The sequence below is a fragment of the Lates calcarifer genome, linkage group LG13 (genome assembly GCF_001640805.2).
Source record: "Lates calcarifer isolate ASB-BC8 linkage group LG13, TLL_Latcal_v3, whole genome shotgun sequence".
Lineage (NCBI taxonomy): Eukaryota > Metazoa > Chordata > Actinopteri > Centropomidae > Lates > Lates calcarifer.
Genome location: NC_066845.1, coordinates 19320153 through 19335060, shown reverse-complemented (window position 1 = coordinate 19335060; position 14908 = coordinate 19320153). Strand labels below are relative to the sequence as shown.

General features: G+C 37.9%; 1 protein-coding gene across 2 annotated transcripts; it reads right to left on the bottom strand.

Annotated features, from left to right (window-relative positions):
- Positions 1-203: 203 nt before the first annotated feature.
- Positions 204-7493, bottom strand: figla (folliculogenesis specific bHLH transcription factor). Of its 2 annotated transcripts, XM_018668304.2 has the most exons (6): positions 7182-7493; positions 5881-6027; positions 5676-5765; positions 4501-4653; positions 2689-2753; positions 206-1012 (listed from the first exon to the last, which is right to left on the bottom strand). In XM_018668304.2, the coding sequence occupies exons 1-5, from the start codon at positions 7380-7382 to the stop codon at positions 2736-2738; spliced, it is 609 nt and encodes a 202-aa protein (XP_018523820.1). In that variant the 5' UTR covers positions 7383-7493; the 3' UTR covers positions 206-1012; positions 2689-2735. The 2 variants fall into 2 exon arrangements, with proteins under 2 accessions (XP_018523819.1, XP_018523820.1); XM_018668303.2 differs by having other exon boundaries at positions 204-2753; positions 7182-7492.
- Positions 7494-14908: the final 7415 nt, after the last annotated feature.

Here is a 14908-nt window from a genome sequence, read left to right as displayed (position 1 = left end):
CCACCATCTGTTATAATGGAGAAGAGCATGTACACTGGTGTATATTGGTTTACAACATTTTAGATGCTCACAAACAGAAGTAAACAATCAGTCAAACAGCTTATACAAGTAGTCCTTCAATACAGACGTGAGGGACTTGTACTTAACTCTAGTGTTCTTATTTTCTGCCACTTTACACTTTGACTCCACTGCTTTTTAGGGGAAATGCTATCATTTTATTTTACAGTTACAGATACTAGTCACTTTTCAGATCACTCACTAAACATACAGGACATTACAATGCCAACAGATGAGACCGTTAAACCTTTAAACCAGCCACAACATGAAAATGCTGCTCACATGTTAATGCTGAGTAATTATACCACAATATATTTCTAACACTCTGAACAGGATAGACTGCACAGTGTGTACTTTGTATTTTGATACTATATGTCATTTAGACTTAACATATTTTTGAACATTTTAAATTGGTAAATCATTAAAAACAGAACTTTTACTTGTATATTCTTACAGACTACTGTGCTATCACCAATTTATATATATATAAAAAATCTGATTACTTCCTCCAACACAGCAAAAAACCAAAGATACTGATCTGCACATCTGTAATTAGTAACATAATGGATGAAAAGAAAATACTCATCACAATGTGACATTTTCAACATTACTCATTCGAGATATCTTGGCAAACACAATTTAATTCTATGGGCAAATTCTCCAGGTACAACCAAGTATTAATTAAAGTTAACAATATGAATTCCATTGTTATTAAACATAAACATAACATCTTGGTGCCATGGATGTGTTGACGTTAAGAGCAGAAGGTACTTATGAGACTTGAAGCGGTCTTGTAAATTTATTTAAAGGCTGCCAAGGATACAGTTTGTAAAAAGAAAATAAAAACACATTTATACATACTCAAATAAAATGTGAATTTCAAAAGTAAAATTAAATAAGACAAATAAAATAGAATTTTTCTCGAAGAAAATTCTTTCTTCAAAGCAACAGGTCCCTGAATAAATAAAATAGAAGTTACTCCACTACACATTTCCCTTAACACAATTACAGCATTCATTAACTTGTTGATAGAAATGTCATCCTTGATCTGAGGAGGGATGACATATTTGAAGGCAATGGGCTGTCTGAAATCACCATACTGTATTTACCTGTCACCATTTTAATTGAATGACCTTAGTGTGTGTGAAATGTATACTCTATAATGTTCTCAAGTACCCACATAAAAGAAAGTAGTGTATGTACAGTTGTATACAGAGCCACTACACATATGACATATGTTGTTGACTTCTAAATACAACCCCTGCAGCATACAGACATTAAAAATGATACTTTCTTCAAACGTTAATGCGTTTAAAAATGAGAAAAACAAATTTGAGAGTGTGGCATGTTTATGCTTGTAAAGTCTGAACATTAACTCGCCTTACTTGACTTAAAATGTAGGTCACATTAGGATTTGTCATCTGATGATAATTCCAGAGCTGAGAAATTCTCTACACTGATAACACTCAACAACCATGGACTCCACTGAGCTACTGACTGAGGATCTTAAATTAAAGATAACTGATGCCTGAAAGCAAAGGAGGCCATAAGAAAGTATCAAAACACTTACAGCTGTGGAGAGATGAAATTAGAATTAAGTTATTACAAAGTACTGACTTTTGCACATGACACAATTACTGTTTCAATTCATTTTTTTCAAGTTCATGAAATAAAAAAGAACTGCATTAACATTTGAAGAAAGTCTAATTTCCTCATGTCTGTTTGCGGCAGAGGTTTTATGTACCTTTTTTCACTTAAAACTGCATAAAACTGCACATGTGCAATGCTGCTAACAGTAGCCCCCACACAACACACTGATACTGGTGCCCTGACATCAGTGCAAGTTCTGGTTATGGGTGCAACAGTGTACACTACAGACCACATCTATCCGTAATGCTAGGTGTGACAGACTTCAAACACTCAACCAGAAGAGGGCAGTGTGACAACATATTTCAAATCAGTGGGAAAAATTACCCTGCAAATACTGTTTCTGCTGTATTTCAGTATTACTCAACAATAAAGCATGGAAAAGTAAAAGAGGAGCTTTAACTTCTGAACTCTCAAGAGTTTGGTGACCTCAGCAAATTACCAGTCACACCAAATTTTAACCTGAGGTGAGTCTGATCAGACAGAGTAACTGAAACACACGTATCAGAGTTGTGTTGAGCCAATGTAGTGTCAGTGTAGTCTTGGTAGCAATACAATTAAATTATGAATATGTCAGTTAACACACTAACATACATATATTCATCATTAATGCTGATATTACACCAGTGCTTTCCCTGATGTGGCCGTGTGTCTGTTCTGTACAAATGACAATTATCCCTCAATCCACATGGGGGCAAAGTTAGGACACTCTGTTCTATACCATGTTCACATTTGTGTCTTTTACTAGCATTACAATTAATCCATTAGTTACATACAATTCATCATAATAACAATTAGACAATAATTATAACATTCATGTTATCATATCCCTGGTATAACCTGCCTGATGTGCTCTGTAGTCATAACCATTTACACCCTGAAGTGCTTAGCTTTTAAAAATCCTCCCAACTTTTGATATGCATTGATTTTACCTGAAAATGTGATTGGACTGATTAGATATTCATACATATTAAAAAAGCCAACCTGGCATGTTTCCAATCTTGGTTCAAGCCATCTGCTCTAAACACCACTCAGCAGGGTGGAGACATCTGTTGAATGAAAAAGAATTTCTTACAGTGAGTACAGAAGTATTTTTCCTGGCTGAGACTACATGGAATAAAAAGTACAAAGAAGCAGAATCAGTTATTTGAGTACATCTTGAAGGCTAAAGCCATTTCCTACCCTTTAAGCTTTTTACTGCAGATTTCAACCTAGCCTTCGTTTCATTGTTGGTGTGTTGTGGTGTGATCAAACACACAACACACACACTAAAAAGGTTGTTAACTAAGACCAACAGTGTTTGTGAAATCCACAAGATTAAACTCTGAATAGCATGTCAAGGCAAATCAATGCATACCATAATGGCATGAGTGTGGGAACTATGAAAAAACAGTCCAAACCTCTTCACCCTGATTTACCCAATCGGATGAGAAGGTACTTCTCAGGACAGCTTGAATGTCTCAGATGTTACAGCCACATTGACGACAATCAAATGCTTCGTGTTGATTGCCAGTTGTAATTGTAGCGTATTCCTGCCAGATCATTTCAGGAATTAAACATGTGTCTGATTGCCTATTGTTTGAAGAGACTAGCTTTGTAGAATTGAATATGCAGGCTGTCTGTGCTGTGTTCGAAAGGTTACACCATTTGTCTACAACTGAATTGTGTAATTGAGCTTTTGATTAACAAAACATACATGATAAATAACCAATTTTTACACCCAAGTCAAATTGTCATAAAAAGCCTCTGTAAGAATACAGAACACACAATTTATGTTGGTGAAAATACACACATCCATTACAGGTGTATCTGACCACTGCACCATATGACTAGTCAGGGGTGGAAAAATACTTTTTGTTTTCACCTTTCTGTACTGTGTATTGTGGACTAAATATAAGGCTTTATTCTAACAAAACCACAGACTGTGGCCTCAGTTCACAAAAAGGTTTGTTTATATGAATGTTTCTCTTTTTGAACATTACAGCACGTGAAAATGGAAAAGATCTGAGCTCTGTCTAATTTGTGCAATCTTACTGTTCTGAGTTATTCACTGCATAATATTGTGCTCTTGTAATATTTTGTGCTGCTTGTGTATGTAAAGACAGGGTGGACATAATATTAGAAACTGTTCTTGACGTATTGTCATTCATCATAACACTAGAAGTCAAAGGTAAATAGGGGAAGAGAGAAGGGGAATAGTATGCCATGAGGATCCTTGGGTCAGAGGCATACAGGGGACAATGTGGGTCATGGTCAGTGACTTATAATATTATAGAAACAATCATTAGCAAGGACAAACAGTATAATACAGAAAAACTGAGAGGCTGACTGCAGTGACAACTGAGGGCACAGTGGACTGGCTGTTTGAGAAGTTCTGTGGGGTTACAGATGTCTGCTGCATTCGGAGAGAGCAGATTATCTTATTGAATGCATCATATTCTCTCTTTTTTATTCTTTTATTATTTTTTTTTTCTTTTTTTTCTACCCAAGGCTTTATTCTATGGGTGGATGATTAAGGTGGAAGCAGAATTTCCATGATTTTATGGATGAATAAATTGAACCTTGAATGTTAATTTCTCAACACTGTCACACCACCTTCATGATAAGAGACCTGTGTGAATCCTGGTGTAACAAAATGTTCTTACAACCTGATGAAATGCACAAATTCAGTGTGAAAACCTGAGGGTAAAAGATGATACATGTCTCTTAAGTTCCTCTTTCTGAGTTATGACTGAGGTTTTCTCTTTGTGTTAAGCATAAAATTAATCATAATGTTAGGAAAGTGAAATGAGTTACCGAAGACTGATCAGGTGCTACTTGGATGATAAACTGGTATGCAGGCATCACACAATGTTGCAACAGCAGTCTGGTCATATCTGCGTCTTCTGCTACTGGTTCTGGGGGCATAGTGAATCCATCTTCCATGTGCTCGTCTGACATGTTCAGCAACTGTCAGGAAGAAACATGTAAGAAAAAAATATCAAAACATATTCTTCTACTGACAAATGTTCATCTGCTCTATGCTTTAAAAGTAAATGCATGACACTTACAATAAATTGTGGAAGAGAAAGAGCAAAAATTCTCTCCATATTTTTCTGTTTCAACAAAATCTGGCTTAACCTTGCTTATGATTTTAATATTCAGTGGGACAGTAGCAACAAAATCTAAGTTGTATAGTTATAACTTTCACTCCGCTCTCTCCACACAATAAAGAAAATTGTCCATTTAAATAAAATGATGAAAGAAATCTGGAAATTTTGGGAAGTTCCTTACCAGAATCTCTGACTCAGGCATTTTCAACAAATAAAACAATTTATTTTTAGGGCTATGGACAGAATAATTATCTATACCCTTATCCAAAAATCCATAACTAAAATATTATTTTTTCTTTTTCTTATTCTATATATCACTGCTGCTGTGGCATCTGACACACAAGGGAACTTAAGAACACACGGTTCACCCAATTAGATTACCAATCACCTTGACTATTACAAGTGAGACACTCCACTTTGTATCAGGAAACTGGATTTAATATAAAATGGATAAACTGCTTCAGTGACAGTATAAGGAAATGCTAAAACAAGACAATAATTGACCATCCTATACTTAAATGAGGAATTTCTCACTTTCTAATAAGCTACAAAGTCTACATTTAAAAACAACGTCACTAAATGAAATCAGTGGATTTTGGTCCAGATGCTTTGCAGGTTTTTTTTTGTTGTTGTTTTTTCTTTTTTGATTGACAGGTGATCAAATGGTTGGACATCACAGTATTGTCAGAGACATTTCGTTTTATATCCATAGCATTTAGTATATGCTTTTAGCAGAGCTGCTGCTCAGTATTTCATATCGTATTCAATAGTACATTAATAGGGGTCTTTGCCCAAAGCCACTACATCCACTGGTATACCGAGAAGTGCATCATATGTGGCCTGTGTGCCACCCATGCAATGATGACAAACAACACTCACATCATCCACTCTCCATAGGTCATTTCCCAAGCCTTCAGTCTGACCATAAGTGATTGCATTCTTTAGGAAATCAGTCCCACTGCCATCATGCTGAGAAATAGAAAATAACACTAATCAACATTTAAAAGTAAGTGGCAGTGCTGTCCTTGGAAAACCACAGAGGACACTTGTCATTTGATAGAGTTCTGATGAATGCAGTACTTACACTGTCAGTGTCCTGCAAAACTGCAACAAGCAATCGTATGTATTCTGTTGCAGCTTTAAGGGTATCCACTTTACTGGGCTTCCGGTCCGGACGCATAAGTGGCACCATGCGCTTCAAGCGGGAGAACATGGTGTTCAAGTTCCTGATCTGCACAGAAAAGAGGCTAAAGATTCAGAGATACAGTGGCAGTTTGGGTCATTGAGAATTTATTTCTTATGCAAGTAACCATAACTTGAGTATCTGAATGAATGAGTGAATTCTACAATGATGCTTGAAAGTTTGTGTGTCTTTAGAATTTTCTATATTTCTTCATAACGTGACCTTAAACATCATTGGGTTTTCACACAAGTCCTAAGAGTAGATTAAAAAAAAAGCTCAATGAAACAAATAAGACAAAAATAATATAACTGATCTTTTAAGTTTTTGAGGAAAATGATCCAATATTACATATCTGTGAGTGGCATAAGTATGTGAACCTTTGCTTTCAGTATCTGGTGTGTCCCTCTTGTGCTGCAATAACTGCAACTAAACGTTTCCAGTAACTGTTGATCAGCCCTGCACATCAGCTTGGAGAAATTTTAGCCCATTCCTACGAACAGAACAGCTTCAACTCTAGGATGATGGTGGGTTTTCTCACATGAACTGCTCACTTCAGGTCCTTCCACAACATTTCAATTGGCTTCAGGTCAAGACTTTGACTTGGTCATTCTAAAACATTAACGTTTTTCTTCTATAACCATTATTTGATAGAATGACTTGTGTGCTTAGGGTCAATGACTTGCTGCATGACCCACTTTCTCTTGAGATTCAGTTCAGGGACAGATGTCCTGACATTTTCCTTTAGAACTCACCGGTATAATTCAGAATTCATTTTTCCATCAATGATGGCAAGCCGTCCTGGCCCAGATGTAGCAAAACAGGCACAAACCATGATACTACCATCGCCATATTTCAAAAATGGGATAATGCAGTGTTTTCCTTTCTCCAAAGTAATGCTTCTCATTTAAAGAAAAACAAACAAACAAAAAAAATCCTATTTTGGTTTCATCAGTACACAAAACATTTTCCAATAGGAAGAGAAATACGGGGGGGGGGGCTCAAATGAACTGCTATTGGGGTGCTGGGTGGTGTGTGTTAAAACAGGATAAGGAGCAGCTAAGCTAGCTGGATATCAATTAATGTTAGCTGAAGCAATCGCAGTTTGACAGAACCTAAGTTACTTAGTGGAGTACCTCCCTGTCAAACATGTTATCAAACCTTTATTCTTGGTTCATCCAGTGTATTTTCCAATGAACACTCACTCTCAGTCGTTCCTTCGCGTTAACCAGTTCTCTCTTTTTCACAGTTTCACTGAAGTCCTCGGCGACAAAATACAAACCGTCCTTTGCTCGTTTAAACTTTTCAATGTTGCAGTAAACAGGCAGCGCAGACTCGCCCGTTAACCGCTTCAAAATATCGCTCATTAATTCCTCCTCAGGTACCTTCATTTTAACGACTAACATGTATCAAGCCTCCTACTATTTCTTCTGTACTACGCCATGTTCTCATGTAATTTGCAAAGACAGGAAGATGTGAAGTGGACGAGGGATACACACCTGTGCAACACGTTAATCAGCACTGCGGCAACTTAAGCCGTACATCACACGGTGAGCTAAATTGACCACTTGTAAAGTATGTGCTCATACATCAAATGCTGCTGCAATTCTGGTAATCAAACGTCTTTAATCAAACATAGACTGTATATTAAAATGTGTGTGTGTGTGTGTGTGTGTGTGTGTACAGTGCTTAGCAAATTTATTAGACCACCTGTCATAACAATATAAAACATAAATATTTTAGAAATCTTTCAAATACTTGTTTAAAACTAAAAATGTTATTGTTATTTATTTGGCAAATAACAAACTGAAACAACTAAATAGTCCTCTTTCACACATAACAACCAAAACAGATACAGATTCCTTTTTTGTGGTCAAATAGGCTCTGCACAGCTTCGAAGTATGCTTGGGGTCATTGTCTTGCTGGTATATGTACCCACGACCAATTAGATTCAGTCCAAAAGGGATTCCATGATGCACTAAGATGTGGTGGTAGCTGTTCTTGTTCATGATACCATCGATTTTCACAAATTTGCTCACGCCGTTTCCACAAATGGAACCCCATACCATAATGGAATCTCCACCGTGTTTCACTGTGGGTGCAATGCATCTGGCTTCAAAACATTCTCCAGCTTTTCTGCGGACATAAACACGACAATGCTGACCGACAAGTTCAAATTTGGACTCGTCCATCCAGAGTACCTTCTTCCAGTCATCAGCAGTCCAGTGTTTGTGCTCCCTGGCAAACCTGAGGTGTTTCTGGATGTTTGCAGGCCTCAATACTGGCTTCTTAGCAGCTATTCTTCCTTTTAAGCCTTGCTCTGTCAGTCATCTGCTCATGGTCATTCTGAAGACTTTCTCAGACTCTTGAGGTGTCTGACATCTGCTTCAGTTAACTTTCGTTTCCTGCCTTTCCTTGGTGCATTTTGTAAGTACCAGTCTTGGCAGTTGACTCCAAAGCATACTTGACAACACTGTGATAACACTTTGTCTTTCCCTATTTGTCTCAGAGACCATCCAGCATCATGAAGTGCTTTAATGCGGACTCTTTCATTTTCAGTGAGCTCTCGACGCTTTACCATCTTGAACATGAATCAGGAATTCCAAACTGAATTCAACTTTTTATACCCAAATTTGAGCTGGCCTACTGGGCTTCTCTGAGAAGTCAGAAATTAATCAAGCATAACATTCAACCACTAAAACAAATTTTTCTGTTAAGGAATGCAAGTAAATATCTATAATTTGACATCTTAATCTACAAATAATAATACGCTTTACTATTTTTTCAGTTTTTTTGTAAAACAGTAAATTTGAAAATTCATGGATAACAGAATTTGATGGATTACAGAAACATAAGAAATGATTTTGGTAATTACCAATGCTATTAATTTAGGGCAGCTGTGGCATAAACCTTACATTTGTTATACACACACACACACGTGTATATATATATATATATATATATATATATATATATATATATAGTCTGTGGTTACAAGTGGTCACAAGTACAAAGACAGTTGCCGCTGATCTGGTATGCAGAAGGTAGCATCTTGTGGAGGCCTTAATTACCTTAATTAGCTTATCAGCGCCATGGTGATAATTCAAACCAAATGGCTTTTTGCAAAAATATGTTACTCAGTATCTCCAGTTCTCAAAAATAGCATGCTTTTAATTCAGTTCATGAAAATGAAGGAAAGATTTAGTTGAGGAAATAACATGTTCTATGGATCAGAAACAGCATGTACTCTGAATATTTCTGTATATAAAAAAAAAAAGAATGATTACTGTTCAGAAGGTTTGAGCATTACTTGTGGTGTCCCCCAGGGGTCAGTGTTGTGACCTAAATTATTTATTCTCTACATTAAGTATTGTGCCAAGTATCAAAAGTATTAAAATTGGTTTTATTTGCTGACGGCACAAATCTTTTTTGCACTGGTACTGATGTACAAAAACTAATGCTTGATGTTATGACAGAATTGAGTAAAGTAAGAATTTCACTGTTAAGAAATTATCATGAAACATGAGTAAGACAAAAATTATGTATTTTGGTAACTGGAGAGGTGATATCCAGATAAAAGTTTCATTTGATGGCATGGATATTGGAAAAGTACAGGAAATCAGAATTCTTGGGGTGATAATGGACAATCAAATTAATTGGAAATCTCACATTAATCATGTTCAAAAACAAGTTTCAAAGAGCTTTGCAGTACTTAACAGAGCAAAACAGGTTTTGGATCACAGAGCACTACACATTCTATACTGTTCACTAGTTCTTCCATATCTCACTTACTGTGCAGAGGTTTGGGGCAATAATTATAAAACTAGGTTACATTCATACTTCAAAAGAGAGCAATATGATACATTCATAAGGCTGGATAACAAGATCATACTAGCTCACTATTCTTACAGTCAGAATTACTAAAATTAATGGATCTAGTGGCATTTCAATCTGCAAAAAATAATTTGTTACAAGGTAACATTCAGAAATTATTCAAAGGGAGGGAAGGGGGTTAGAATTTAAGGGGAAACCTAAACTTCAAATCTTTGTATGTGCGTAAAACAAAAAGAAGATTTGTGTTTTAGTTTGTGGAATTTAACTATGGAATAGTTTGAACATGCAGTGCAACTCAACCAGTGACCAGTGGAACACCTGAAATAGCATTGAGTTGCTATCCTGAAAAAGAGATGAAGAGTTGGCTACAGAGGTCTGGTAAACTCACTTCTTTCTTACTCCACATCCTCAGATTTTGCTCATCTCCAATATTGTAGTCCTCAGAACCAAAAGACAATGACTCAAGTGACATCACATGAGGACATTTATCAGATTTCACACAGTTCTTTCTGTAGCCACAGAAAGCTTTATACAGTAGTAGATCCCAACACCTATAAACAGATTTTAATGTGTGAAATGGTAGAGTTCCCCTTTAAGCATGACCATGCATTTCCAAAACCTTCACCCAGTAGTGTAAGTTCCCTAAATGTAATTAAACCCATTCCATGGCAACTGACATTGTACTGACAAACTGAAGTAACTGAATTTCATCATTTCAGTAACTCAGATTTTACCATTCACATGATTTGTTTGAGTTCTGTTATTCACTGCTTCCTCATCTTTTCAGTAAGTTGAACATACACTTTTCTAAATTAAACCCCAGATCCATAAACAGTAGACTGTCTTTCCTACCCCTGAGAAATAAAATACACCTTTCAGATAGTGTAACAATTGGTCCTTTCACAAAGCATCCCTGTGTTTTCCCCTCTGAACATCTTTCTATTCAGTTTGAATGAGTAAGAGAGAGGTTGTCTTTGCAAAACTCTTGTATAATCATTATACAACTCTAGAAACCCTTTAATGTAGCACTAATACAGTTGCAAGAAAAAGTATGTGATCCCTTTGGAATTCCATGGTTTTCTGCATTAATTTGTCATAAAATGTGATCTGATATTCATCTAAGTCAAGGGTATTGGCAAAAATAATGTGCCTAAAATAATAACACAAAAAATTCTGACCTTTCATGTTTTTATTGAGAGCAACCATAAAAACCTCATAGTGCTAGTGGAAAAAGTATATGAACCCTTGAATTAATGACCTCAAAGAAGCTAATTGGAGTCAGTGTTAGCATATTTTGACTGATAAAAACCACTCAAACTTTTTGACTTTGCTCTGCACAAGAAGAATATGCTTATGTGAGCCATGCCTCACCAAAAAGTTTTCAGAGGACCTACGATCAAGAATTGTTGATTTACATAAAGCTGGAAAGGGTTATAAAGCAATTTCAAAGACTTGAGAAATTCACCAGTCTACAGTTAGGCAAACAATCTACAAATGGAGACACTTTGACTACTCTAACGAGAAGTGGGCGCCCAGTCAAAATGACCCCAAGAGTGCAACGAAGACTCATCAATAAGGTAAAGAAGCAACCCCGAGTGACAGCCAAAGATTTGAAGGTATCATTGGAGCTGGCTAACATCTGTGTTCATGAGTCTACAGTATGTAAAACATTGAACAAGCAGGGTGTCTATGGCAGGACACCATGAAGGAAGCCGCTGCTTACTAAAAAGAACATTGCTGCATGGCTGAAGTTTGTGAAAGAGCACATTGACACTCCAAAGCGGTATTGGCAAAATGTTTTGTGGACTGATGAACCAACCAGCTATTAATTCCAAGGATTCATAAAAAAATTTGCGTTATTATTTTAGGCACATGTCAATACCCTTGATTTAGATGATGATCAGATCACATTTTATGACAAATTAATGCAGAAAACCATGAAATTCCAAAAGGATCATACTTTTTCTTGCAACTGTACATTCACTGCATTGTTCAGAGAGCACAGACAATGGGGCTGAAATGAAGAGCTGCTGCTGCTTTGTTTACACTGAAACATGGCTATTGAGCTGGATGGGCTCACTATGTTCACAAGAAAAGGTGCACAAATGCTGCAGTTGTGTCCAAAGACTGTACTAAGCTTTGCAATTGTGCTTACACTTAGCAAAAATGTCAAATTTGGGGCAGATTAGACAGTGCATGCGGGAGTTACAACTTCTTTTTTAATGGCGAAGGATCGAAATTTGCCATGGTGACACAGCAAGGGCGTCCCATGAAGGCTCACAGTTAAGCACCATTATAATTTTAATACTTGTCTGACCACATTTGAGGTGAATGAGACCAACCTACTTAGATAAAATACATAATTTCCTGTTGCCATCAGGTGGCATTATGAGTATACCTGAATATTGGCATGTAGTTGTGTTCAGGCCATGACAGTTAGTAAACATGTGAAGTTTGGGGCAGATTGGATAGTGCATGCAGAAGTTACAACAACTTCCTGTTTAACGGCGAAGCATCGAAATTCGCCATGGTGACACAGTAAGGGTGTCCCATGCAGAATCACACTCCTCACAATTCAGCACCATCTTAATGCTTGTCTGACCACATTTGAGGTCAATCAGATCAACCTACTTAGACACATCATTTCCTGTTTCTACTAAGTGGTGCTATGATAATCTCTGTATATTTGAATGTAGATGTGTTCAGGACAGGTCTGTTGTCAAACCTGTGAAATTTGGGGCAGATCAGACAAAGTATGCATGAGTTACTTCAACTTCCTGGTTAATGGCGAAGCATCAAAATTCACCATGGCGCCACAGACGCGCCCCTCAAGGGAACATCCAAATTTTCACAGGCTTTCCTGACCAAGTCTAAAGTGGATGACATCAACCTGATAGTAACAGTATGGGGGGGGGTCTCGCAGGAAGAACTACAGTAATTCATGTTCTTTACCTTGGCTTTGTGCAATGTGTCGCTGAATATGTCCAACCTCCAGGCATGAGGCAGAGTGCCGTCATGCCATCATCCTGGAACATCCTGGAACAGATGCAGTCACATTACACAAGAGTCCTGCAAATATTTGCCCTGTTTCACATTTCACCTCTAAGAAAGCAGACTAATTCAAGCATGCATTTCCTGTTTTGCTATGACCTCCAGCTGTCTCCATTAGGCTTGCCAGTCAGAAATCACCTTTATTGAACTTTGACTGAATAAATGAGTAAATGAGCTCATTCAGACATTAGGCTCACTTACACATTGTGTTACACATTGTATTTCTAGTGTGCACACAGTGATGCAGCTGGTCAGGATGCTCTCGATGGTGCACTCTCCTGAAGGCCACAACAATCTCCTTTGTCCTCTCCACGTTCAGAGAGAGATTGTTGTCCTTGCACCACATGGCCAGGCGGCTCACCTTGCTCCCTGTTGCTGATGAGACCCACCACGGTCGTGTCGTCCGCAAACTTGATGAATGAATGATGAATATTTATTTATCACCCACATTTGAAACTTTACAAAACATTGTTTTTCTTGGACATGTGCAGAGCACTTTCATTAAACTGAAAGGTAATGTCACAGTACCTTTATCCTCAGCTGCTGTGCAAAGGCTATCATCAACAGCCCATCAGTATTTCAACAGCTCACCTTGGAAGCACTTTGCTCTCACAAGAGCAGCCCTAATCAGTGACTCACTGGTCGCTATATCTCACATCACTGAGACCACTGTGACCAAATTGTCAGAAAACTCAAAGCAAATGTGCTCCTGAGTAGATCAGGTTGAAGAGCTACACAGGAAGAAGCCCAGACATCTTAAACAGTCAGAGATGAGATGGGTGTGATCCTTCCTGGCTGGGTTGCCTGCGTGAAAGTGTTTGATGAAAGACCTAAAACACCTACATTACATCACATATTATGTAAGTTTGCCATTGAGTGCATCTCAGACTCAAAGAATCCTGTTTCACTTACTTTTCAGCATTAAACTTGTTTTTAATTGAGCCATTTGTTCAATTGGCTGAGGCCCATCCCTTATTACAAGTCAGAACTCCCATATGCCATGGAGTTTTTGGTTTTGCTGAAGGCCAGTCTTGGTCAAAAATTGGCTTCACTTTTAAACACTGCAACATCATGGAAGTGATTCTTTATTCAAGGACTGTATAGCAGCAACTATTAACTGTACGTTAATGAAGACTTTAAACAGGTCAGGACTTGCAGTACATTGTGTTGCTTTATTTCGATGTCCTCTTGAATTGATGTGCATTTTATTAGAGACCAAACTGTCACCTCAGTAGAGTGATTTTTGTAAACCAAGTGACATTCAGTATTTCATCACTTCTTACTCATGATTGTGTCACAGCTCCTCCCAGTGACTCCTATTTTCCTTAGTGTCTCCTACTCTCGCTCTCTCTCTCTCTCTCTCTCTTTCCGGTCCTCCCCTCTGTCTGTCTGTCAGTGTGTGTGTGTGAGGGATGGCACAGCGGTGATCACCTGGCTCCCTGCTCACCAGCTCCTCATTGCTCATCGTCATCTGCAGTATAAGAACCCTGCTTTTCATCTACTTGTTGCCATATTGTTCAGCTATCCATGTAGTATCTAGACCTTGACTGCTCAGAATATTAGAGTTATTTTCTCTAGTGATTTACTTATACTCACAATAATATTGTACTTGTGTGGTACAGAGCTTCCTCTGCCATTCACCTTTAGGCCTCTGGCGTTCTACACCATCACCCCCCTTCATCACCTCATGTACCTCCAAGCCCCCAGCCAGTCTCCACCGGCTCCCCCTCCCTCTCCAGCCTCTCTGTTTTCTTTTAGATTACTGCCACCCCCTGTCATTCAAACATAACTTTAAAGGTTGGGCTAAAAATAGTTATTCATATGATACCTGGATCATTTTCCCGTGATGGGTGTCCTGCCACGATTTCAAGTGTGCAGACAAGGGTGACTGGCAGCATGAATGCTGTGTTAACGAGGAGTTTCTGCTTCAACTGTTCCTTTTTAGTAGGTAATCATAGAGGCTTTGGTCACAAGCTGCCCCAGGTGCCATGAGCAAGTTTGAGGAATATCATCTCTTACATGAAGGAGAATAAGAGTGGCCATGTCT